The sequence below is a fragment of the Heloderma suspectum genome, chromosome 2 (assembly GCF_057233095.1).
Source record: "Heloderma suspectum isolate Gila_16-S chromosome 2, 16-S_ref, whole genome shotgun sequence".
Taxonomy (NCBI): Eukaryota; Metazoa; Chordata; class Lepidosauria; order Squamata; family Helodermatidae; genus Heloderma; species Heloderma suspectum.
Genome location: NC_139459.1, coordinates 372,055,142 through 372,081,234, shown reverse-complemented (window position 1 = coordinate 372,081,234; position 26,093 = coordinate 372,055,142). Strand labels below are relative to the sequence as shown.

The window sequence follows — 26,093 nt, the reverse complement described above, 5'->3', positions numbered from 1 at the left end:
GTTTCTCCCCTGCATGAGTTTCTTGGTGTGATATAAGTGATCCCCTTACCTGGCTAGCCCACTTTCCAACACTAGATCTCCCCCTACCCATCATTGCACTGATTCCACCCCTCCTCCATATCCCCCCACTTGACCCCATTTCCTCTATCTCAGGTACACCATCAGGACCTAAGAGGCAACCAATCCCCCACCAAAGATGCTAAACAGCCAAAATGGGCAAGGCATTAGGGCATGGCCTGGCCCTTGTGTCCCCCCCAAAGTGGCTCCACACACATGATCCAGAACCATGTTGTCACTGAGCAGGTGTCGCTGCCCCACCTGATCCAGAACTATATTTTGAATATTTCAATGCTGCATGAGGGCTGTGTTTTCAGTGAAGCTCTTTCCACACTGCAGACATTTAAACGGCTTTTCCCCTGTGTAAACTGTTTAATCGTAAATGAGATGACTGTTTCTACTGAAGTTCTCTCCACGCTCTAAGCATGTAAGTGGTTCCTCGTCTGAGCAAGTCGCTTGATGAAAAGTGAGTTGTATCTTCGCAGTGAAGCTCTTTCAACACTCCAGGCATTTAAAAGGTTTTTTTTCCTGTGTGGGGTTTTTGTATAAGGCTTGAAATCTGAGCATATTTTTTTCCTCTGTCCAAGCACTGAAATGGTTTCTCCCCTGTATGCATTCTTTGATGATACAAGAGGCTTCTGTTTTCACTGAAACTCTTTCCACACTCCAAGCATTTAAACGGTTTCATTCATGTGGACTTTTTGATGGTATACAAGACCTTTGTTTACACTGAAGCTCTTTCCACACTCCAGGCATTTAAATGGTATCTCCCCTGTGTGAGTTACTTGATGACGACTGAGATGTGTCTTCTGAGTGAAGCTCTTTCCACACTCCAAGCATGAAAATGGTTTCTCCCCTGTGTGCGTTACGTGATGACGAGTGAGGTGTGGTTTCTGACTGAAGCTCTTTCCACACTCTAAGCATGAAAATGGTTTCTCCCCTGTGTGAATTCTTTGATGGGATATGAGGCGTCTCTTTAAACGGAAGCTCTTTCCACACTCTAAGCATGAAAATGGTTTCTCCCCTGTATGAATTCTTTGATGGGACATGAGGCGTCTCTTTAAACTGAAGCTCTTTCCACACTCTAAGCATGAAAATGGTTTCTCCCCTGTGTGAGTTCTTTGGTGTAATATAAGGGTTGAGTTACTTGTGAAGCTCTTCTCACACTCTAAGCATTTAAATGGTTTGGCCTCTGTGTGGGTTCTTTGATGATACACAAGGTTAGAGTTCCTACTGAAGCTCTTTCCACACTCCAAACAATGAAATGGTTTCTCCTGTGTGTGGGTTCTTTGATGATATACAAGGTTAGAGTTCCTACTGAAGCTCTTTCCACACTCCAAACAATGAAATGGTTTCTTCTCTGTGTGGGTTCTTTCATGATACAAAAGGCCTCTTTTGTTTCTGAAGTTCTTTCCACACTTCAAGCATTGAAATGGTTTCTCCCCTGTGTGAATTCTTTGATGTTCCACAAGGTGTGAGCTCTGACCGAAATATTTTCCACACTCAGAGCACTGAAATGGTTTCTCTCCTGTGTGAGTCCTTTGGTGTAATAAAAAGCATGAGTTCCACCGGAAGGTCTTTCCACACTCCAAGCATTGAAATGGTTTCTCTGCTGTGTGGATTCTTTCATGTGAAAAAAGGTTTGATCTATGAGTGAATTTTTTTCCACACTCCAAGCATTGAAATGGTTTCTCTCCTGTATGGATTCTTTCATGTGACAAAAGGTTTGATCTCTGAGTGAACTTTTTTCCACATTCTAAGCATTGAAATGGCTTCTCCCCCGTGTGGGTTCTCAGATGATACAAGAGGCTTTTATTTACACTGAAGCTCTTTCCACACGCCAAGCATTGAAATGGTTTCTCTCTTGTGTGGATTCTTTGATGTTCTATAAGTTGTGAGCCATCACCAAAAGATTTTCCACATTCAAAGCAGGGAAATGTTTTCTCCCCTGTGTGACTTCTTAGGTGTAATATAAGGTATGAGTTCCACCTGAAAGTCTTTCCACACTCCAAGCACTGAAATGGTTTCTTCCCTATGTGGATATTTTGATGGTGCATGAGGGCTGTGTTTTCAGCGAATCTCTTTCCACATGGTTTCTCCTCTGTGTGAGTTGCTTGATGAGAAGTGAGGTGTCTCTTCTGAGTGAAGCACTCTCCACCCTCCAAGCATGGAGATGGTTGACATCTGGCTCCTTCTGACAACACCTTGCATGGTTTTCCTTTATTCTCACTCTCCTGCCCGTCACATTCTGGAAGGAAGAGAGACAATTGGTAGCAGCAGAAGTGAAAAACAGAGCCTGAAATCCAAGAACTAGCAGTGAACAGTCCTGTAGCAGCAGCTATTCCATTAGGGGCATTTTTAAATGAGGCTTTTATTGTGCGCTGGTGATTGCAGTAGTTTGCAAGTGCTTTACGTCATCGTCCTCAAAGGCCTGTTCCTCTCTTTGCAACCAATATCATTTCCCCCCGCCCTAATGAGGAAAATCTGGTATTTTTTCCAAGTCCTGCCATAGAAGCCTTACGTAAATGTGCAATTCTGCTATATCACATCACCATCTAGTGGTTGTATAATGAAACATATAGAAAGGCAGAGAAAGAAGAGAGGCTAGACACCTTATGGCAGGGGTCCCCAACCCCCAGGCCACAGACCGGTACTGGTCCATGGCCTGTTAGGAACCAGGCCGTACAGCAGGAGGTGAGCATAGGGGTGTGCGAAACCCCCTTATCTTGGGTCCGCGGGGGGTGGGGGGGAGGCAATCCGTCCCTCCCCCCCGGAATGCTCGCCGGCCCCGGCCGGCTCCGCTTGGCGCGAGTCCGCGGAGCTCCCGGCCAGCTCCGGCCGCTGGCAGACTTCCGGCCGCTGGTAGACTTCTGGCTGCTGGGACGCAAATGGCGTCCGCACAGCAGACGCCATTTGCGTCCCTGTTCTTCAAGTAATAGGCTACATAAATATTTACATAGCCTATTACTGCAAAGTAATAAATGTAATGCGCTTGAATCATCCCGAAACCATCCCCCCTGGTCCGTGGAAAAATGGTCTTCTAGGAAACCGGTCCCTGGTGCCAAAAAGGTTGGGGACCGCTGCCTTATGGCTATCCCCTGTTCTGGTTCTTCCCCCAACCTGGTGGTTCCTAGCAGCCTTACCAGCTTGCCCTTGGGTCTGGTGGTGCTGCTGAATGCCAGGTCGGTCCAAAATAAAATCTCTCTCATCCATGATTTGATTGTAGATGAGGGGCTGACCTGGTATGTATTACTGAGACTTGGGTGGGGGAACGGGGAGGGGTTACTCTCTCCCAGCTGTGCCCTCCTGGGTATTCAGTGCAGCACGAACACCGACTCGAGGGTCAGGGAGGGGGGTTGCCGTGGTCTATAGGAATTTGATCTCCCTCTCTAGGCTTCCTGCTTATTCGAGTGCAGATCTTGAGTGTCTGTACCTTGTCTTGGGTACCCAGGAGAGATTAGGGATTCTACTGGTGTACCACCCACCCGCTGCCCATCAGGCTCTGGCCTGAGCTGACGGAGGTGGTCTCGGGCTTGGTGTTGAGGACCACTAGGATGGTGGTCCTGGGGATCTCAACTTCCACGCTGAGGCCACTGTATCCAGGGCAGCTCAGGACTTCATGGCTCCCATGATAACCATGGGGCTGCCCCAACATGTCATCTGCCCAACACATGTAAAAGGACACATGCTTGACCTGATTTTCTCAACTAGGCAGGATGATGGTGATCTGAAAGGGGGGGAATTAACATCTGTCCCTTTGTCATGGTAGGATCACTTCCTGCTGAGGTTTAGACTCTTGGCAGCCTTTCCCCTCTGCCAGGGTGGGGGACCTATTAAAATGGTCCACCCCCGGAGGCTAATGGATTCCAATGGATTCCAGAGGGCTCTGGGGGATTTTCCTGCTAACATGGCTGGTGCTCCTGTCGAAGCCCAGGTCACTCTGTGGAATGCAGAGATGACTTGGTGGTTGACATGATTGCGCCCAAGCGCCCTCTCCCTCTGAGCAGAGCCCGGCCAACTCCTTGGTATACACCCGAGCTGAGGGCAATGAAGCAAGAGGGGAGACGGCTAGAATGCAGGTGGAGGAAAACGCGTGCTGAGTCTGACCGAACACAGGTTAGAGCTCATTATCGAGCCTACTCTGTGGTGGTGAGGGTGGCAAAGAGACAGTTCTTTTCCACCAGCATTGCATCTTCTCAGCGTCGTCCAGCAGAGCTCTTCCGAGCGGTTCGCGGCCTGCTACATTCTGGGCCAGGGAGAGAGACTGTGCAACCCTCGGTAGCACGCTGGGACAAGTTTGCACAGCACTTTGAAGATAAAGTTGTTCAGATTCGTCATGAATTGGACACCATGATTAATGCAGTTCCATTGGTAGAGGCATTCAGAGCACTGTCTGGTCCAGATTTATTGGATGAGTTTCAGTTATTGAGGCCTGAGGAGGCGGACAAGCTGCTTGGCCAAGTCTGGTCGACCACCTGTGTGCTTGACCCTTGCCCTTCATGGCTTATCACATCAAACAAGGAGGGGATGTCTGGCTGGGTCCAGGAGTTGTAAATTCCTCCTTGAGAGGGAATGATGCCAGCCTCTTTAAAAGAAGCGGTAATCAGGCCGCTCCTGAAAAAGCCTAGCCTGGACCTGGAGGATGTTAACAGTGATAGGCTGGTGGCCAACTTCCACTCTTCAATGAAACGGATTATCTAGATCCATTTCAATTGGGCTTCAGGCCTGGTTTTGGAACAGAAACTGCCTTGATCGCCCTGTGGGATGACCTCTGCCGGGAGAGGGACAGGGAGTGCAACGCTGTTGATTCTCCTGGACCTCTCAGCGGCTTTCGATACCATCAGTCGTGGTATCCTTCTGGACAGGTTGTCTGGGTTGGGAGTTGGAGGCACTGCGTTGCAGTGGTTCCACTCCTACTTGGATGGCCGACTCCAGAAGGTGATGCTGGGGGATTATTGCTGTGTGCCATGGCAATTGTGCCATGGGGTCCCACAGGGCTCTATTTTATCCCCCATGCTGTCCAACAACTACATGAAACCGCTGGGGGAGGTTATCCAGAGGTGTGGGCTGAGGTGCCATCAATATGCGGATGACATCCAGCTCTACCTCTCTTTCTCATCAAACCCAGTGAGGCAGTGGCTGTTCTGAATCAGGGCCTGGGCACGGTAATGGACTGGATGAGGGCCAATAAACTGAAACTCAATCCAGACAAGATGGAGGTACTGCTAGTGGGTGGTTTGTCTGCCCGGCTAGGTGATATTCAACCTGTTCTGGAGGGGGTTGCACTCCCCCTAAAGGATCACATTTGTAGTTTGGGGGTGCTCTTGGACCCAGAAATGTCACTTGAGGCACAGGTGAACTCAGCGGCATGGAGCACTTTTTATCAGCTTAGGTTGGTATACCAACTACGCCCTTATCTGGACAGAGATAGCCTGGCTACAGTTATCCAGGCTCTGATAACTTCTTGTCTGGATTACTGCAATGCGTTATACGTGGGGCTGCCTTTGAAAACGGTCGGGAAACTTCAGCTAGTCCAAAATAGGGCAGCAAGATTGTTAACAGGGACTGGCGAACGAGATCACATTACGCCCATACTTTTCCAGCTGAACTGGCTGCCAGTCCATTTCCAGGCCTGATTCAAAGTGCTGGTATTAACATTCAAAGCTCTTAACAGCTTGGGGCCAGGTTATCTGAAGGATCACCTCATCCTATATGTGCCTGCCTGGACCTTAAGATCATCCTCAGCAGCCCTTCTCCATGAGCCCCTGCCAAAGGAAGTGAGCTGGGTGGCTACTAGGAGGAGGACCTTTTCTGCTGTGGCACCCTGGCTGTGGAATGAGCTCCCTAGTGAAGTTAACCTGGCACCTACTTTGTATTCCTTCCGGTGCCAGGTGAAGACCTTTTTATTTTCCCAAGCATTTCAGCTTTCTAGACTTTTAGCTTTGCTGTTTTAAATCTGTATTTTAAATCTCTGCATCGCTGCTAGGTTTTTTTCTGGTTTTATTCTGGTTGTATTGTTATATTGTAGTTTTAATGTTTTTATATTTTATATTGTTTTATGGTGTGCTTTTTGTTTTTCATTTTTGTGAACCACCCAGAGAGCTTTGGCTATTAGGTGGTATAGAAATGAAAGAGAAAGAGAGAGAGAGAGAGAGAGAAGGAGAGAGAGAGAGAGAGAGAGAGAGAGAGAGAGAGAGAGAGAGAAAGAAAGAAAGAAAGAAAGAAAGAAAGAAAGAAAGAAGAATCCTGGAAAAAGGCATATGTAAAGGAGCCAATCTTAGTCCGGAAGCAGAAACCCTGGTAAAGGTGTGGGATAAAAGCCTCATGTAGAAATGCCCTAGGAAGAGATGGGACTGTATTGTTTGTTCTTAATGGTGCGCAAACCACCTGGGAACCTTTCTGGCTGAAGAGCAGGGCAAAAATGTATAAATAATAAATGAAATGAAATAAAAATACATAACGGCAGTTGTGAGTGACTGAACGGAAAGAAAAGGATTAAACGAATTATACTGGGTGGCAGTGAATGAGAATCAGTATTGTGCAGAGTGCTGGACTGAGTCCACAGAGACTGAGGCCCAGCTGCCACCAATGTAGTTTTTCAGGAAGCCTTTGACCAGTCAGCGACTGGGTCCACACAACCTGCTAACCCACACTGAGTGGTTGAGTGAGGGCTGATAGTGAACTGTGGGTTGTTTGTAGAACCATAGGTTCCAAAACCAACCCATGGTTCAACAACAACTATGACTGTGGATTAGCGTGTCCTATGAATATCCCCAATATCTCTAAGACAAGACTACCTTCTAGGGCTGAGATTATTTATTTGTTAAAACTATACATGGCTTTTCCACGTAACATGCTCAAGGCAGCTTCTTGTTACATCTAATCAGAATAGCCCCAGCCACGCCGCTATGAACTTCTTGGAAGTGGGACTGGACACAATTCCGCTTGCATTTACTCAGAATGACGTCCCAGTAAATTCAGTGGGGCTCATTCCCAAGTCACAATCCTAAAGGCAGTGATTGGGGTCAGGCAAGATGATAACCCACATTCAGTGGCTGAGTATGGGTTGAGTGTAGGTTGTTGTTGAACTGTGGGTTATTGTGTTTTCTGAACCCAGCCATGCTAACAAACCATGGTTTGTTAATCATGGACAACCCACAGTTCACAACCCAACAACAAACCATGAGTTCTCTTCATGGGTTGTTCATGGTTAAGAAACCTTATTTTGTTAGCACAACTGGGTTCAGACAAGTTGTTAGCCCAGGTTTCAACAACAATCCACAGTTCAACAACAACGCATACTCAACCAATACTGAACCTTTGAGTGTGGCTTCTCGTACTGTCTGAACCCAACCACTCGGTCTGTGAATAACAGCCGCTCAGAAGCAACAACTGGATGGGGCTAATGGAGGCACACCTTGTTGCTGGCCTTCTTGGAAGCCTTTGGATGGCCTTTGGGCAAAGCAACATGGCAGGCCTTTGGCCTTTTCCAAGGTGGGCCTTCAGGCATCCAATCCACTTCCACCAGATGCAGCTGCTGACATCCAGCCCTGACATCATCTACTGTGGCTTTGGAAAAGGTCCACCAAGCAAGAATAACTTCAGTAGAGACCTCAGAAGACGCCCCAGAAATGACCTGAGCAGGAAGAGGATACTGGCTATTAAAATGGAGCAAGAGTGCAGAAAGAGGCTACAATGTTTTTTATCCTTTTTAACTTGATTGTCTGAACCCAGAGAATGGGGAGGCCTTACCCACAGAGTCCACAATCCCCAAATTCTCCTCCATGATTTCCCTGTGCAGGGCTCTTTGGTCTTGATCCAGCAGGGCCCACTCCTCCTCAGTGAAATGGACAGCCACCTCCTCGAAGGTCACCTGGAAGAGGAAACGTCATCTGTGAGCACAATCAGGAACAAAAATGATCTTGCCAGGGCTAAACCTTCATGTGTGCCATTCGCAGCCCCCTTTATGGACAACTTTGATGGGAGAAGAAAAGGGAGAGATCCTTTTGGGCCAGGAGATGTGCAAGAAAAAGAGGCACCCAGGCTGCCCCCTCCCCTGTGAACGTTCCCCTTACCTGATCCAGTCGCACTGAAGCTGTTTCCGGCCCACCATGACGAAGAGACGAGCTACTATATTTTGCCTCCATCCTCAATCCATCTCCTGTGAGGGACACAGAAGATAAAGGGAGGATTGATTTACTATCAACTCTATTTCCCTTTCAAGTCTGCCTGTAATTCATGTAGCCTCAGCCGCGCCATCTCCACACAACAGGGAGGGCCAACAGTTTTGGGGTAACCCCCAGTGTACAAAAGACCTGAATGAAAAGGCCCTAAGGGGGCCCAGACCCATCAAAATGGTTGAACCAGGACCCAATGGCCTTGGAATGTGATCTCACCAACTGGGGCAGGTGGGGGGAGATAACCAGGTGGGAGGGGGAACGGGGTGGAGGATGTGGAGGAGGACAGAGGAAGAGAGACACAGACATACAAAGGGGTAGAGACAACCCTCTCACTGTTTGGTTAGGTCAGTTCCTGCTTCAACTTGAGAGGTTACTTCAAATTGCTTGCAAAGATGGAAGTGAGAGCTACCTCTATATAACAGTGGTGACATACCAGAGATTAACAAAGCTGACATTTGAACAGGCATGTCTCCCCCTCCCCCTCCAAGGAACCTCAGAGTTGATGAAAAAATAGAAAACCAAATGGAGCCTCTGAGGAACTGGGACACTCTTTGACTGACTCTTGGAGGGGGAAACCTGAGAAAGCTGGGGTGTGGGGAATGGGACCTCGAATGGACTACACTGCACACTATTTTGTTGCACTGGTCTACTTCTTTATTATCCATATAACATATATTTAACCCAGATTGGATCCCACAGTGAAAAATGCCCCCTGAATCCTCACCCAGCAAGGTGGCACTTCCATCGCCACCCAGCATGGTCAGTGGCTCCTGGCTGGTGTCTGCTGGAGCCGTATCTGTCTCAGGGAAGTCCGTGGCCTCTTCTGCAAGGGAATCCTGAGCCAGAGAGAACAGAGAGGTTTGGAAAGAAAGGGGGGGGGATTAGAAGAGGAACATGCCGGACAAGTCTTCGGTCAGAGGAGGACCACCCTGGGTGATTTCCAGAAAGTGTCAGCAAGCGATGGGGATGCTCATGACATCATTGCCACGTTTCCCAGCCCTTTGAAGCTCCCAGGATGAAACGGTCTCACCTGCTGCTCTGCCTGCTTCTTGTCCTCTGCCTGGCTCAGGAGGAACCCTTCTGCCAGGGCCACCGCCTGGGAAGTGGTCTCCGCCCCACATTCCCTGACCCAGCTCTCCATCTCCAAGGGTAGGACAGCCAGGAATTTCTCCAGGATCACCAGGTCCAGGATCTGAGCCTTGGTGTGTCGCTCTGGCCTCAGCCACTGACAGCAGAGATGGTGGAGTCGGCTGCAAACCTCTCGGGGCACCTCAGCCTCCCGGTAGTGGAACTGCCTGAAGCACTGGTGCTGCACATGTGAGCTGAGGGTGTCTTCCCCCAGCATGCTCTGCACAGCGCCTTCCCAGAACTCCCCACTGCTCTCAACCTTGATGGCATCAGAGCCTTCTCCTGCTCCTGGGCCAGCTGAGTCCTGCTCTTCCATCTCTGATCTGGGCTCCAGGACAAGCAACAGTTCCTGTCTTCCGGCCCTTCTACCAAGTTCTGGGGCTGCCTGAATTGGCTGTGCGGCTGACTCCTGCAACGCAAACATGTTCTGTGAGTGAAGGATTATATGCCTGAAGCAGGAAGGAAGATATTTGACCAAGAAAAAGCAGCCAGGAGTCTGAGGGGGACCAGGTCATCTCCCTATAGGAAAGGCAGGTGATTGCCAAGACTCCAGCGGAAACTACAGACTGGGGCAAGACAAAAGAAAGGTTCCTTCACCCAAGGCTCACAGTCCAAAGCCTTCATCTGGTGAGAACCACAGTGCAGGCACAGCATCCCTGCCCACCAGCTTCTCTCTAACATTTCGCACCTCCGCCTGCACTTTTTTCCTGCCATCCCTTCATCCCCCCTTCGCACCATAGCTGCTTCCGCTGCCTCTCCTTTCCTCCACATCCCCTCTCCCCAGCTCAACCCCTTTTCTTATAACCCACCATGCAAATGTAAACTACCTTGAAACCGGTCTCAATCCATCCCCAGGTAGCATCTTCTGTTGAGGGAGATGCTGCCAGGACCCTCTAGTTTATCTCAGAGCAGGGCAGATGCTCCACTACACTGACAGGTTTAAAAACGTGAGATATCAGTAAGAACTTCCCTACATCGTTATCTTGATCCTTGTTGCATACAGTTGTCTGATCTCTGATGTTTATCACTTTATACTCTGTTGACCCTATAAATCTTTCCATGCAGCCGTGGAGGTTGAAATACAGCACAAAGGGCCCGGGGCCTGGAGGCCTCTCCCTCCGTCTCGGGGCCTCTCCCCGCTTCGCCTTCCTTCCCCCACAGCACCCCCCACACACCGCCAGCCCCCTTCCTGCAGCCCGCCATGAAGACGTGAGCCAGCTCGAACCCGGCTGCAGCCCGTGCAAAGGGGAGGGATCTTGCATGAATCCCCAGGGAGATGCTGCGGGGACCCTCCGTTCACCGCAGGGAGGAGAGGCCCTCCGGAGCGGGTCGGCTGCGCGGCCGGGCCCCTCGGGGGGAGACGGGGCGGGCTTTGCGTCGTCCCCCGCAGCCCGGTCGGCAGCTGCCTGGGGGGCTGCGGAGGCCTCTCTCCCCATCGGGGGGTCTCCATCGCCCCTCGCCGCCTGCCCAGCCGGCATTCCCCGCACTGCAGCCCCGGGGATCCCTCTGGTCCCGATGCAAAGCCAGCTCACCAGGTCCCGCTGCACGGAGGAAGCCTCACCCCACCCCACCCCACATCGGCCGGAAAGGGGGCAGGGCAGGAAGGTGCTTCTCTAGGAATCCGGGCTTGCTCACTTAACTCCTTAGACCGAGTCCTCCGGAGAGCGCGCGGCAGAAGCGCCCGAGCGTTTACACGCAGAGTCTCACTCCGGATTAGCTCTGGCGAGCCGACACTTTGCAGCCGGGCAGACCCAGAACAGTTCAATTTACGCGAGCTGGGAATGGCGGCTCTGACTTCGGTGCGGCTGTGAATGCGTTCTGGGTTGCGGTCGGAACCGGCCAGAACTCCGAAGCAGAGTTCAGAAGGCGCTGTTGTATTTGACCAGTGGCCATTACAAACAACGTAACTGAATACCTCGTGGAAGAGCAGAACTTAGCCTGAAATCAAGGTAACGAATCGTCCGCACAGTCGCCTGCAAGAGCTTCCAGGGTGAGGGCATGAATGCGTGTTATGGCCTGAGCAAACGGGGCTGTGTTGCGTGTGACATCAGGGTCGCAACCGAAGAGTAACCAGCACATCTTCACATCCTTCCTTTTACCCTGCAGAGATGCCAAGATCTGGCCCAGGAGTCACTTCCTGGTAGGGATGTCAGAGAATTCCACCACAGACCCCAATGAGGCCGGATTCCAAGAATCTGGCCCCATTGGGGTTCATGGCGGAACGGAGCACTCACCTCCGTGCCCCTCTGGGATCCGTCCAGGCCGGCTCCTCCACGTGGTGATACTGCAGAGCCCGCCGCCAGCCGCCATTGCCGTCCCATATCGCTGTGCTAAGTCCGGACGCAAATGGCATCCCCTACGCCATTTGCGTCCCTGTTTTCACGCGATAGGCTATGCAAATTATATTTATGTAGATATTTGCGTAGCCTATCACGTGAAAAAACAGGGACGCAAATGGCGCAGTGGACGTCATTTGTGTCCAGACTTAGAACAGCGATACGGCACAGCAATGGCGGCCGGCCGTATCGCCAGCGCTGCAGAGGTGGCGGCCAGCTCCACAGCATCACCACGGAGCAGAGCCGGCCTGGACGGATTCCGGGGGGGAGGGACAGATCACCTCCCCCACTCCTGTGGACCCCCTTGCCCGGAATGGGGTAAGTGATCTGCCCATCCCTACTTCCTGGGGATTTGATATACATGGCAGTACAGTACAAAAAAGATATCCTCTACTGCTCCCAGACCACGGATCCAGAACTGTAGGTTCCTTGCAATGTGCCTATGGCTGGCTTTACACTAATGAAAACCCTTGCGGTCCTCCCGTTCCAGAGGCTTTCTGCATTTATCGTGGGCTCCCAGACAGCGACCACCTAAGTGCGGCCAGGGGAAGCTTTTCATTTTCAAGGCTCCATAGAACGCAATGAAACAGCACCATCCAGTGGCTGTTTTAATAGCGTAACCATCCGATTTTTAGAACTGGTTAATTAATTCCGGATCTTTTTGGAGCGAAATAACCAGGAAATACCTCTGGATGCGCCCTGGAGGTTAACGATGTCATGAAAAGTGCCAGCAAACTTCCATGAGGGAGCATTCTCAATCGCAGGATAAAAGCTCTGTGTGAAGGAGCCCTATATCTTCCATAGCTATCCAATGTGCTGAACCTGCTGGGGGATATTTTTATTTGCAACTCCTTCAGCACTGGAGTGATGTGATCTCGCCGGCGGCTGCCTTTAATCAGGCGAGCCGCTGCATTCTGTACCAGCTGCAGCTTCTGAACCATCTTCAAGGGTAACCCCATGTAGAGCGCATTACAGTAGTCTAAACGAGAGGAGACCAGGGCATGTACTACCGATGGGAGCAGATGGTTGGGAAGGTAGGGGCGCAGTTGCCATATCAGATGGAGTTGGTACAGTGCTGTCTGGCTCACAGCTGACACCTGAGCCTCCATGGACAGCTGGGAGTCCAAAATGACCCCCAGGCTGTGGACCTGGTCTTTCAAGGATAGCTGTACCCCATTCAACACCAGGTCAACATCCTCCAACCTCCTCTTGTCTCCCGCCAAAAGTACCTTGGTCTTGTCAGGGTTCAGCTTCAGCTTAGGTCGAGGAGAACAAGAAAGGAGCATTCACCCCTATCCAGAGCCCTCCTCATATCATCCACCAAGGCGACTAAGGCCGTTTCTGTCCCATGCCCAGGCCTGAAGCCCGACTGAAATGGATCTAGATAATCGGCTTCTTCCAAGTATGCCTTCAACTGCATCGCCACCACCCACTCAATCACCTTGCCCCAAAATGGCAGATTCGAGACTGGGCGAAAGTTGTTCAAGACTTGGGGATCCAAGGAGGGCTTCTTTAAGAGCGGTATTATCACTGCCTCCTTGAGGGCTGATGGCATCACTCCCTCCTCAAGGGAGGCATTCACCACTGCCCTGATCCCCTCGCCCAATCTCTCTCTGCAGCCCATAATGAGCCAAGATAGGCAAGGATCAAGTAAGCAGGTGGTCAGCCTTACAGATGACAGCACCTTGTCCACTTCATCAGAAGGAAGAAGCTGAAACTGATTCCACAAAACCGGTTTGCCACAGACCACCTTTTGCTCACGGACTGTATCCACAGTGCATGGAATAACCCTCCTAATCCGATAAATTTTATCTGCAAAGTGGCTTGCCAAGGCCTCACAGGAGGCCTTAGAATGCTCCAGCAGTTCCGGAGCCACTGGACCGACCAGACTCCGGACCACTTGGAAGAGCCTCCTGGGACAGCACTCTGCGGATGCGATAGAGGCAGCATAATGTTCCTTTTTTGCTGCCTTCACCGACACGTGATAGGCTGAAGATACAGCTCTAGCTTCTTCAGAGACTTCTGCCACCGGCACTCTAGCCATCTCACATCCTGTTTCAGAGCTTGTAACTGCGGATTGAACCATGGTGCAGTCCGAGCCCTGTTCAGGGGGAGAGGGCGTTTGGAGCCACCCGATCTAATGTCCCAGTGATTGCAGCATTCCAGCCACCCACCAGGGTCTCAACTGAGTGGCTGTTGGCATGCTCCAGAGAATCCCCAAGTGCGTTCAGGAATCCATTCGGATCCATAAAATGCCTGGGGTGGATCATTTTAATGGGTCCTCCACCCCTGTAGAGGGGTTGTGGAGCCAAGAAGTCCAACGTCACCAGATAGTGATCTGACCATGACAAGGTGGTGGTGGATATACCCCCGACTTCCAGATCACTCCCCGCTTCTCCAGAAACAAACACAAGTCTAGCGCATGACCGGCTACATGGATGGGCCCAGTTGGAATATGGTGCAGCTCCCAGGAGGCCATGGTCTCCATGAAGTCCCAAGGTGCTCCTGTGAGGACAGCCTCTGAATGTATGTTGAAGTCCCCCAACACCAATAAGTTAGGGGACTGCACACGCACATCAGAGACCACCTCAACCCCTTGGCCAGGGAGCCAGTCGTGCAGCGGGGATAGGGTTCAGCACCTCAGATAGCTGCTTTAGAGTTCTGGATGGTTCTGACTGAAACCCAGAACAGATGCACAGCACCACCAAAATCAGAGCCACCAGTCTTGACTGGATTTAGAGTGTGTGTGAGCGCCGACGGTGTGGCCTCCCTTTAAATCTCACCTGTAACCTGGCAGAAAACATGAAAGAACAAACAAGGCTGTGCAACCAGGGAATTTCTGAGCTGTATAATAGCAATTTATTCTGGCCTGGCAGTCAGATGATTCACACACACACACACGCCTCACACACGCACATTTCTTGCTGATCCTGACAACGTAAGAGCTGTGCAGGATCCAAGCCAGGGTCCATCTAGCCCAGCATTCTGTTCATACAGGGGCTGACCAGCTTCCCACAGGAAACCCACAAGCAGGACATGAGTGCAACAACACCCTCACACCCATGTTGGCTGCCGTTTCGCAGCCACCACGGAGAAGGCCCGCTTCCCGGTTACTGCAAGATGGCAGTCTGCAGGTCGCGGTACCACCACCAAGACCTCCTCCCATGATCTCAGTGCCTGAGAAGGTCCGTACTGGGGACGGCGATCTTTTAGGCCACCTTTAAGGGTAAAAGCCTTAAAGTTATGGGACCCAAAACTGGGGGAAGATGCTTTTATATATGCCTGAAGCTGTAACTTATTCTCCCCTCCAACTGCCAGGTAAAGCTACTCAATTTGGCGTCTGTGGAATATATATTTTTCTTAATCCATCAGCCTCTACATTCACCTCACAGCTTTGTTAATGTAAAGACTTCCTAGTTTCTCTGTTTTCACTGCTAAAGGAGCCCATGTCCTTCGCTGGAGTAAGAGCAGGATTTTATATCAGTGTGATATAGTGGTTAGAGTGCTGGATTGGGAGATCTGGGTTCTAGTCCCCACTTGTCCATAAAACTCACTGGGTGATCTTGAGTCAGTCACTGCCTCTCAGCCTAGCCTACCTCACAAATTTGTTGTGAGGAGAGAGAGGAAGAGGAGCAGGTATGCTGCCTTGGGCTCCATGAAGGAAAAGGTGGGTTATAAATGTAACAAATGAACTGTCTTCAAAAACTTATCTGCCTTTCTTTCTCCCAGTAGTCCTAGGAGCTCCAGCAACTCCAGGTGAAACCCTTTTTTATACATAATGTTTTATTGTAAAATGTCAACAAAATAAAACAAAAGAGGAAAAGACAAAAGGTAGCTACATCGATTTAAATATATCAATATACATGTCATATCCATGCACTGAAAGTGATATATTCAACTCCAGGTGAAACCTGAAACCATCACATCGCCTGCAGGGTGGCTTATTTACTCAAACAAGCCACCTTGAAAAAGCAGTTTATTGTTAGGTTGTTCAGGGTGATTAACAAGCCACATGGCATGGTTAACAAGCCACCCTGGGTTCAGCCCACAAAGGAGGCTGTGAATGCCACACGTTAAGGTTTATTCCTGGCTACATCATTTTCATTCCTGATTGTGCTCACAGATGACGTTTCTTCCTCTAGGTGACCTTCGAGGAGGTGGTTGCCCATTTCACTGAGGAGGACTGGGCCCTCCTGGATCAGGACCAAAGAGCCCTGCACAGGGAAATCATGGAGGACAATTTGGGGATCACAGATGGAGGACAAATTGGGGATTACAGACTCTTTGGGTAAGGCTCCCCCATTCCCTGGGTTGATACGATGAAACTATAAGGGATAAAAAATAGCTGTAGCCTCTTTCTGCACTCTTGCTCCATTTTAGCAGCCAGTGTCCTTCTCTTCCTGTTTCGGTGCTTTCCGGGGGCTCTCCCGAGGTCTCTGTTGAAGTCACCCTTGCATGGTAGACCTTTGTCAAAGCCACAGTAGATGTCAGGCTTGGCAGTCAGTGGCTGCATCTGATGGAAGTGAATTGGATGCCCCAAGGCTCCACTCACACTTGCAGGCTTATCAACATAAGTGCCCTGTTGGACAAGGCCAAAGGTCCAACATGTTGCTTCCCATAGGGGCCAGCCAAAGGCTCTGTAGAAGCTCAGAAGCAAGGTCTGCCGCCATTAGCTCAGATTGTTGCTTCCGAGTGGCTGGTATTCACAGACACTGCAGCTGGGTTCAGACAGCGCGAGCGAGTGCTGTGAGTTATCGTCTTGTCTGCAAACAAGCATGCTAACAAAACAAAGTTCGTTAACCATGAACAACCTATGAAGAGAACTCATCATGTGTGCTCGGGTTGTTCATGGTTTAACAAACCATGGTTTGTTTGCATGGCTGGGTTCACAATAACTCAGTTCAACAGCAACCCACATTCAACCCATACTCAACCACTGAACATGGGTTATCATATTGTCTCAACCCAATCACTGCCTCTGAAAGTGGAGGATTGTGACTTGGGAACAAGCCCCCGTTTAATTCATTGGGACATAATTCTGAGTCAACGGATGTGGAACTGTGCTCTGTGGGAGCACTTCCTTTCCAGCTGGGGCTTCCCTTCCCCATGCTGGGACATGCGGGAGGCTTCTGTGGGCTTCTTCACTTGGACTGCTTTCCTACTGCTGCTTCAAACTGAGCTGGGCAGACAGTAAACCTATGCCTTCACCAGACAGAACTCGCCAACCGCTGGAGACCTTCTTAGGGGCATGGAGCCGTACTTGAGGAAGAGTGTTTGGGGACCGATTATGTAATGGTGTACGTTTTCCTTTATAGGTTACAACAGGGATCCCCAACCTTTTTTGGCTGGTGGGCATATTTGAAAAAAATCTGAAAAATGACCAGGAGGGGGAAACAGACACATAGAGACACATAAAGATCACCTCCAACCATTGTTTGGAGGTGAGAAGCTATTTTCAAAATAAGCTATTTTCAGAAGTCCCCAGGGATGGAAATGAGAGCCACCCACAGAAAGAAAGGGAGAAATCCAAGATTTTAATGTAGCTGAGATTGGACAACTGTGTGTCCACACCTCCCCTCCCCCCCCCCAAGAAAAAACCTGATAGATAACAGCACAGAGAAGGATTCCTGCTCGCTCTCAATCAGTTCTTATTCAAAGTGAAACATTTTTAAAACGACTCTTCTAAAACAAATTCCAAAGCAAATGCAGGGCATTTTCTATATTATGGGATGGAAGGGGCTGTAGCTAGGAGGGTGTGGCTTATAGCAGCCCTACAGTGTAATGCAAACTGAATACTGCCGATCAAACAAGGAGATGTTTAAGGCAGCTAAGAAATGGATGAATAAATGAATTGTCTGATATCTGCGGAGGTCCCCATTCTTCTTGAACTTCTTTCCACTGATATGGTTTCTTGCTAGTTTGAATTCTTTGATATCCAGTAAAGGAGATGACCAAATGGGGACTCTTTACAAATTCCAAATGTTAAAATTATTCCCCCTCTTCTTTGATGTGGACTAAGGTTTACCTCCTACTGTAACTCTTTCCACACCCAAGCTCTCAAATTCCTTCTCCTCTGCATGCATTATTTGATGGAATTTGAAGTCTCTCTTTAAACTGAAACTCCTTCCACATTCTAAGCATGTAAATCGTTTCTCTCCTGTGTGCATTTTTTTGTGTGATGTCAGGTTTGACCTCTGAGCAAATTTTTTTCCACACTCCAAACACTGGAATGGCTTTTCCCCTGTGTGGGTTCTTTGATGATGCAAGAGGCTTCTTTTTTCACTGAAGCTCTTTCCACACTCCAAGCACTGAAAGGGTTTCACCCCTGTGTGAGTTACTTGATGACGAGTGAGGTGTATCTTCCGAGTAAAGCTTTTTCCACACTCAACGCAATGAAATGGTTTCTCCCCTGTGTGAGTTCTTCGGTGTAATATGAGGCTTGAGTTACTCCTGAAGCTCTTTCCACACTCTAAGCATGAAAATGGTTTCTCCCCTGTGTGAATTCTTTGATGGCACACGAGGACAGAGTTTTTACTGAAGCTCTTTCCACACTCCAAGCATTGAAATGGCTTCTCCCCTGTATGAATTACTTGATGACGAATGAGATGTGTCTTCTGAGTAAAGCTCTTTCCACACTCTAAGCATGTAAATGGTTTCTCCCCTGTGTGAATTCGTTGATGGCATATAAGGATAGAGTTTTTACTGAAGCTCTTTCCACACTCCAAGCATTGAAATGGCTTCTCCCCTGTATGAATTACTTGATGACGAATGAGGTGTGTCTTCTGAGTAAAGCTCTTTCCACACTCTAAGCATGTAAATGGTTTCTCCCCTGTGTGAATTCTTTGATGGCATACGAGGATGGAGTTTTTACTGAAGCTCTTTCCACACTCCAAGCATGGAAATGGCTTCTCCCCTGTGTGAGTTATTTGATGACGAGTGAGGCACATCTTCCGAGTGAAGCTCTTTCCACACTCCAAGCACTGAAATGGTTTCTCCCCTGTGTGCGTTACTTGATGACGAGTGAGGTGTGTCTTCTGAGTGAAGCTCTTTCCACACTCTAAACACCGAAATGGTTTCTCCCTTGTGTGAATTTTTTGATGGGACATGAGGTGTCTCTTTAAACTGATGCTCTTTCCATACTCTAAGCCTTGAAATGATTTCTCCTCTGTGTGAGTTGCTTGATGAGAAATGAGTTGTATCTTCTGAGTGAAGCTCTTTCCACACTCCAGGCATTGAAATGGTTTGTCCTCTGTGTGGATTCTTTGATGATACACAAGGCTACAGTTTTTACTGAATCTCTTTCCACACTCCAAACAATGAAATGGTTTCTCCCCTGTGTGAATTCTTTGATGTTCCACAAGGTGTGAGCTCTGACTGAAAGATTTTCCACACTCAGAGCACTGAAATGGTTTCTCCCCTGTATGACCTCTTTGGTGTAATGTAAGGCACGAGTTCCATGTGAAGGTCTTTCCACATTCCAAGCATTGAAATGGTTTCTCTCCTGTGTGGATTCTTTCATGTGACAAAAGGTTTGATCTCTGAGTGAATTTTTTCCCACACTCCAAACATTTAAATGGCTTTTCCCCTGTGTGGGTTCTCTGGTGATACACGAGGCTTTTTTTTCCACTGAAGCTCTTTCCACAAGCCAAGCATTGAAATGGCTTCTCCCCCGTGTGGGTTCTGTGATGATACAACAGGCTTTTTTTTTCATTAAAGCTCTTTCCACACTCAAAGCACTGGAACGGTTTCACCCCTGTATGAGTTACTTGATGACGAGTGAGGCACATCTTCCGAGTGAAGTTTTTTCCACATTCAAAACACTGAAATGGTTTCTCCCCTGTGTGACTTCTTCGGTGTAATACAAGGCCTGAGTTCCACCTGAAGCTCTTTCCACACTCCAAGCACTGAAATGGTTTTCTCCCTGTGTGGATATTTTGATGGGGCGTGAGGGCTGTGTTTTCAGTGAAGCTCTTTCCACATGGTTTCTCCTCTGGGTGACTTGCGTGATGAGAAGTGAGGTGTCTCTTCTGAGTGAAGCTCTTTCCCCACTCCAAGCACGGAGATGGTTTATTTCTGGCTCCTTCTGACAACACCTTGCATGGCTTTCTTTCATTCTCACTCTCCTGCCCATCACATTCTGGAAGGAAGAGAGACAATTGGTAGCAGCAGAAGTGAAAAACAGAGCCTGAAATCCAAGAACTAGCAGTGAACTGTCCTGTAGCAGCAGCTATTCCATTAGGGGCATTTCTACATGAGGCTGTTATTGTGCACTGCTGATTGCTCAGTCACAGTAGTTTGCAGGGCCTTTACATGGCGTCATCATCCTCAACGGCCTGTTCCTCTCTTTGCAACCATTATCACGTGTGTGTTTTTCCTAATGAGGGAAGTCTGGTATATTTTCTGAGTCCTGCTATCCAGTGGTTGTATAATGAAACATGACGTAAGGAAGAAAAAGAAAGATCCTAGAAAAAAGCACGTGTAAAGGAGCCAATATTAGTCTGGAACCAGAAGCCCTGGTAAAGGTGTGGGATAAAAGCCTCATGTGGAAATGCCCTAGGTTACAGCAGAGGGAGAGATGGGACTGTACAGTTTGTTCTTAATTGTATGCAAACCACCTGGGAGCCTATTTGACTCAAGAGCAGGGCAAAAATGCTTAAATAATAAAGAAATAAAATAAAAATACATAACGGCAGTTGTGAGTGACTGAACGGAAACAAAAGGCATTAAACTAATTATACTGGGTGGCAGTGATTGACAACCAGTATTGTGCATAATGCTGGACTGGGTCCATAGAGACTGAGGCCCAACTGCCACCTATGTAGTTGACCAGAGAGCCTCGACCAGTCAGCGCCTGGGTCCACGCAACATGCTCACCCACACTGAGTGGTTGAGTGAGAGCTGATGGTGAACTGTGGGTTGTTGTAGAACCATGGGTTCCAAAACCAACCCATGGTTCAGCAACAACTATGACTGTGGGTTAGCGTGTCCTATGAATATCCCCAATATCTCTAAGCCAAGGCTATCTTAGAGGGCTGAGATTATTTATTTGTTAAAACTATACATGGCTTTTCCACGTAAAATGCTCAAGGCAGCCTCTTGTTACATCTAATCGGAATAGCCCCAGCCACGCCGCTATGAACTTTGTGGAAGTGGGACTGGACACAATTCTGTTTGCGTTTACTCAGAATCATGTTCCAATAAATTAAACAGGGTTTGTTCCCAAATCACAATCCTCCATCTTCAGAGGCAGTGATTGGGGCCAGGCACCATAATTATCCACAATCAGTGGTTCAGGATGAGTTGAGTGGAGGTTGTTGTTGAACCGTGGGGCATTGTGTTGTCTGAACCCAGCCATGCTAACAAACCACGGTTTGTTAATCATGAACAACCCACAGTTCACGACCCAACAACAAACCATGAGTTCTCTTCATGGGTTGTTCGTGGTTAAGAAATCTTATTTTCTTAGCACAACTACAAGTTGTTAGCCCAGGTTTCAACAACAACCCACAGTTCAACAACAATGCCTACTCAACCCATAGTGAACCTTTGAGTGTGGCTTCTCGTGCTGTCTGAACCCAGCCACTGGGTCTGTGAATACCAGCCGCTCGGAAGCAACAACCGGATGGGGCTGATGGAGGCACACCTTCTTTCTGGGCTCCTTGGAAGCGTTTCCAGCCACTGACATCCAGGCCTGACATCACCTACTGTGGCTTTGACAAAGGTCCACTAAACAAGGGTGGCTTCAGCAGAGACCTCAGAAGAGACCCCAGAAACCACCTGAGCAGGAAGAGGACACTGGCTACTAAAATGGAGCAAGAGTGCAGAAAGAGGCTGCAGTTATTCTTTATCCCTTATAATTTGATTGTATCAACCCAGAGAATGGGGGAGCCTTACCCAAAGAGGCCGTGATCCCCAAATTCTCCTCCATGATTTCCCTGTGCAGGGCTCTTTGGTCCTGATCCAGCAGGGCCCACTCCTCCTCGGTGAAATGGACCACCACCTCCTCGAAGCTCACCTGGAGGAAGAAACGTCATCTGTGAGCACAAGCAGGAACAAAAATTGTGTAGCCAGAGCTAAACCTTCACGTGTGCCATTTGCAGCCTCCTTTGTGGGCAACTTTGATGGGAGAGGAAAAGGGACAGATCCTTTCGGGCCAGGAGATGTGCAAGAAAAAGAGGCACCCAGGCTGCCCCCTCCCCTGTGGACATTCCCCTTACCTGATCCAGTCGCACAGGAGCTGTTTCCGGCCCAACATGACGAAGAGAAGAGCTACTATATTTTGCCTCCATCCTCAATCCGTCTCCTGTGAGGGACACAGAAGATAAAGGGAGGATTGATTTACTATCAACTCTACTTCCCATTCAAGTCTGCCTGGAATCATGTAGCCTCAACCGCACCATCTCCACACTCCCTAAGGGGGCCCAGTCCCATCAAAATGGCTGAACCAGGACTAAGTGGCCTTGGAATGTGATCTCACTGACTGGAGGGCAGGTGGGGGGAGATAACCAGGTGGGAGGGGGAACGGGGTGGAGGATGTGGAGGAGGACAGAGGAAGAGAGACACAGATATACAAAGGGGTAGAGGCAACCCTCTCACTGTCTGGCTAGGTCAGTTCCTGGCTCACACTGAGAGGTTACTTCCAATTGCTCACAAGGACGGAAGAGAGAGCTGCCTTTATATATCAGTGGTGACATCCCAAATATTAACGAAGCTGAGGTTTGGACAGGTGTGTGTCCAGCTCCCCCTCCAAGGAAAATTCAAGTTGATGAGAAAAAGAAAACCAAATGGAGCGGGGAAAATATCACAAAGCAGCCCCTATGGAAATGGGACACTCTTTGACTGACTCTTGGAGGGGGAAACATGAGAAAGCTGGAGTGTGGGGAATGGGTGATATTTTGTCTCCATCCTCAGTCCATCTCCTGTAAGAGACACAAAAGATAAAGGTTTGCTATCAACTGATTTGCTATCAACTTCATTTCCCAGTCAAGTCCAGTTGTAGTTTACGTAGCCTGAACTGCACCGTCCCCACACAACAGGGAGGGTCAACCGATTTGGGGTACCCCTGACATTTGCAGCTGTACAAAAACCTGAAGGAAAAGGCTCTAAGGGGGCCAAGACCCATCAAAACGGCTGAAGCAGGACTCAGTGGCCTTGGAATGTGATCTTACGGGGGGGGGGGGGGGACGATAACCAGGTGGGAGGGGGAACTGGGTGGAGGATGTGGAGGAGAATAGGAGGAGGACAATGGAAGGGTGACATAGATATACAAAGGGGCAGAGACAACCCCCGCACTGTATGGCTAGGTCTATTCCTGGTTCACATTGAGGGGTTACTTCAAACTGCTCGCAAGGATGGAAGTGAGAGCTGCCTCTATATATCAGTGGTGACATCCCAGATATTAACAAAGCTGAGATCTGGACAGGCCTGTGTCCAGCTCCCCATCTGAGGAAAGTCTGAGTTGATGGGAAAAAAGAAAACCAAATGGAACGTGGGGAAAATATCCCAAAGCAGCCCTGAGGAACTGGGAAATATAAGAAATTAAGAAAACTGGGGTGTGGGGAATGGGACCCCAAATGGAAACACTCCACACTGCACTGTTTTGTTGCACTGGTCTACTTCTTTGTTATCCAGATACCCCACATGTAACCCAGATTGGATCCCATGGTGAAAAATGCCCCCCAAATCCTCACCCAGCAAGGTGGCACTTCCGTCGCCCCCCAGCATGGTCAGCTGCTCCTGGCTGGTGTCAGCTGGAGCAGTATCTGTCTCAGGGAAGTCCGTGGCCTCCTCTGCAAGGGAATCCTGAGCCAGTGAGAACAGAGAGGTTTGGAAAGAGAGGGAGGGAGGGATTAGAAGAGGAACATGCCGGACAAGTCTTTGATCAGAGGAGGACCACCCTGGGTGATTTCCAAAAATTGTCAGCAAGCGATGGGGATGCTCATGACATCCTTGCCACGTTTCCCAGCCCTTTGAACCTCCCAGGATGAAACAGTCTCACCTGCTGCTCTGCCTGCTTTTTGTCCTGCTCCCAACTTAGGAGGAACCCTTCTGCCAGGGCCACTGCCTGGGAACTGGTCTCCGCCCCACATTCCCGGACCCAGCTCTCCATCTCCGGGGGAAGGACAGCCAGGAATTTCTCCAGGATCACCAGGTCCAGGATCTGAGCCTTGGTGTGTCGCTCTGGCCTCAGCCATTGACGGCAGAGATGGTAGAGTTGGCTGCAAACCTCTCGGGGCCCCTCGGCCTCCCGGTAGTGGAACTGCCTGAAGCGCTGGCACTGCACGTCTGAGCTGAGGGTGTCTTCCCCCAGCATGCTCTGCACGGCGCTTTTCCAGAAGTCCCCGCTGGTCTCAGCCTTGATGGCATAAGGGCCTTCTCCTGCTCCTGGGCCAGCTGAGTCCTGCTCTTCCATCTCTGATCTGGGCTCCGGGACAAGCAACAGTTCCTGTCTTCTGGACCTTTGGCCAAGTTCCGGGGCTGCCTGAATTGGCTGCGCTGCTGACTTCCACAACACAAACATGTCGTTCTCTGGGTGAACGAAGCAGGAAGGAAGATTTCACAAAGGAAAGCAGATAGGAGTCTGAGAGTGACCAGCTCTTCTCCCTACAGGAAAGGCAGGTGATTGCCAAGACTCCAGCGGAAACTAGAGACTGGGGCGAGATAGAAGTAAGGTACCTTCACCTGAGCCTTGCAGTCCAAAGGCTTCATCTGCTGAGAACCACAGTGCAAGCACAACATCCCTGCCCCCTGGCTTCTCTCTAACATTTCCCACCTCTGCCTGCACTTTTTTTCCTGCCATCCCTTCATCCCCCCTTCGCACCATAGCTGCTTCCGCTGCCTCTCCTTTCCTCCACATCCCCCCTCCCCAGCTCAACCCCTTTTCTTTTAATCTAATGTGCATATGTATAGTATCTTGAAACTGGTCTCAATCCATCCCCAGATAGCATCTTCTGTTGAGGGCGATGCTGTCAGGACCCTCCAGTTTATCCTAGAGCAGGACAGACGCTCCATCAAGGGGCTGCCTACAATGCGGGGGGGGCAGGAGGGGGAGTGTTCTCAGCCCCCAGCCTCACATCCGCATCTTCCTGGCTGAGCCAAGGGCTTTTAAATATATATATACATATAAAAATGTGTGTCTGTTGGTTTTTCAAATTTAACAATACAGTAAATGATTTAACCATGGGAGGGATGAGTAAGAACTTCCCTACATCTTTATCTTGATCCTCGCTGCATGCAGTTGTGTCGCTTGCCTGATCCCTGATCTTCATCAGGTATACTCTGTTACCCCAGGAAGTCTTTCCATGTCCCCGTGGAGGCGGATCTACAGCGCCGAGGGCCGAGGGCGCGGAGGCCTCTCCCTCCGTCTCGGGGCCTCTCCCCGCTTCGCCTTCCTTCCCCCACAGCACCCCCCACACACCGCCAGCCCCCTTCCTGCAGCCCGCCATGAAGACGTGAGCCAGCTCGAACCCGGTTGCAGCCCGTGCAAAGGGGAGGGATCTTGCATGAATCCCCAGGGAGATGCTGCGGGGACCCTCCGTTCACCGCAGGGAGGAAAGGCCCTCCGGAGCGGGTCGGCTGCGCGGCCGGGCCCCTCGGGGGGAGACGGGGCGGGCTTTGCGTCGTCCCCCGCAGCCCGGTCGGCAGCTGCCTGCGGGGCTGCGGACGCGGAGGCCTCTCTCCCCATCGGGGCCTCCATGCGGGGGTCCCCCGCCCACCCCTCGCCGCCTGCCCAGCCGGCATCTCCACCAAGCCCCCCTGCCGCCCCGGGGGTCGCCCTCGCCCCACGCAAGGAGAGCTCACCAGGTCCCGCTGCAAGGGGGAAAAACAAGGAAACTCCGCCCCATGTGGATGGGGAGAGGGAAGAGCAGGAACTAGGAAGTTGCTTCTCTAGGAATACAGATTAACTCACTTTAACACCTTAATCTGAATCTCCCACTGAGAGAGAAGCACTGACTTTACGGTGCTAACACTCAAATTGTCACTCCGGATCACATCTTTAAATCATAAGAATTTAAGCGCATAAGAAGAGCCCCACTGGACCAGACCAAGGTCCATCTAGTCCAGCATTCTGTTCACACTGTGGCCAACCAGCTGCCCACAGGAAACCCTCAAGGAGGACAGGAGTGCAATAGCACCCTCCTGCCCATGTTCCCCAGCAACTGGTGTATATTGGCACACTGCCTCTGATACTGGAGGTAGCATATAGCCATCAAGACTAGTAGCCTGTTGATAGCTTTAATCTCCAGGAAGTTGTCTACCCCCCTTTCCAAGCCATCCAAATTGGTGATAATCACTGCGTCTCGTCATAGCGAGTTCCATATCCTGACTATGTGCTGTGTGATGAAGTCCTTCCTTTGATCTGTCCTGAATTTCCCACCAATCCGCTTCCTGG

The 26,093-nt window shown here is 49.9% G+C and overlaps 1 protein-coding gene across 1 annotated transcript; it reads right to left on the bottom strand.

Moving 5' to 3' along the window:
* Positions 1-318: 318 nt before the first annotated feature.
* On the bottom strand, positions 319-24,560 carry LOC146356104 (uncharacterized). Its single transcript, XM_084830014.1, is given in 17 exon segments — positions 319-743; positions 745-2,305; positions 7,810-7,930; positions 8,133-8,218; positions 8,962-9,073; positions 9,268-9,873; positions 10,340-10,871; positions 11,320-11,465; positions 14,760-14,919; positions 15,087-15,157; positions 15,823-15,915; positions 16,409-16,464; positions 17,727-19,838; positions 21,596-21,716; positions 21,919-22,004; positions 23,392-23,503; positions 23,700-24,560. Coding segments are annotated over 17 exon segments (6,672 nt in total). The 5' UTR covers positions 24,222-24,560; the 3' UTR covers positions 319-568.
* Between the last annotated feature and the right edge of the window lie 1,533 nt (positions 24,561-26,093).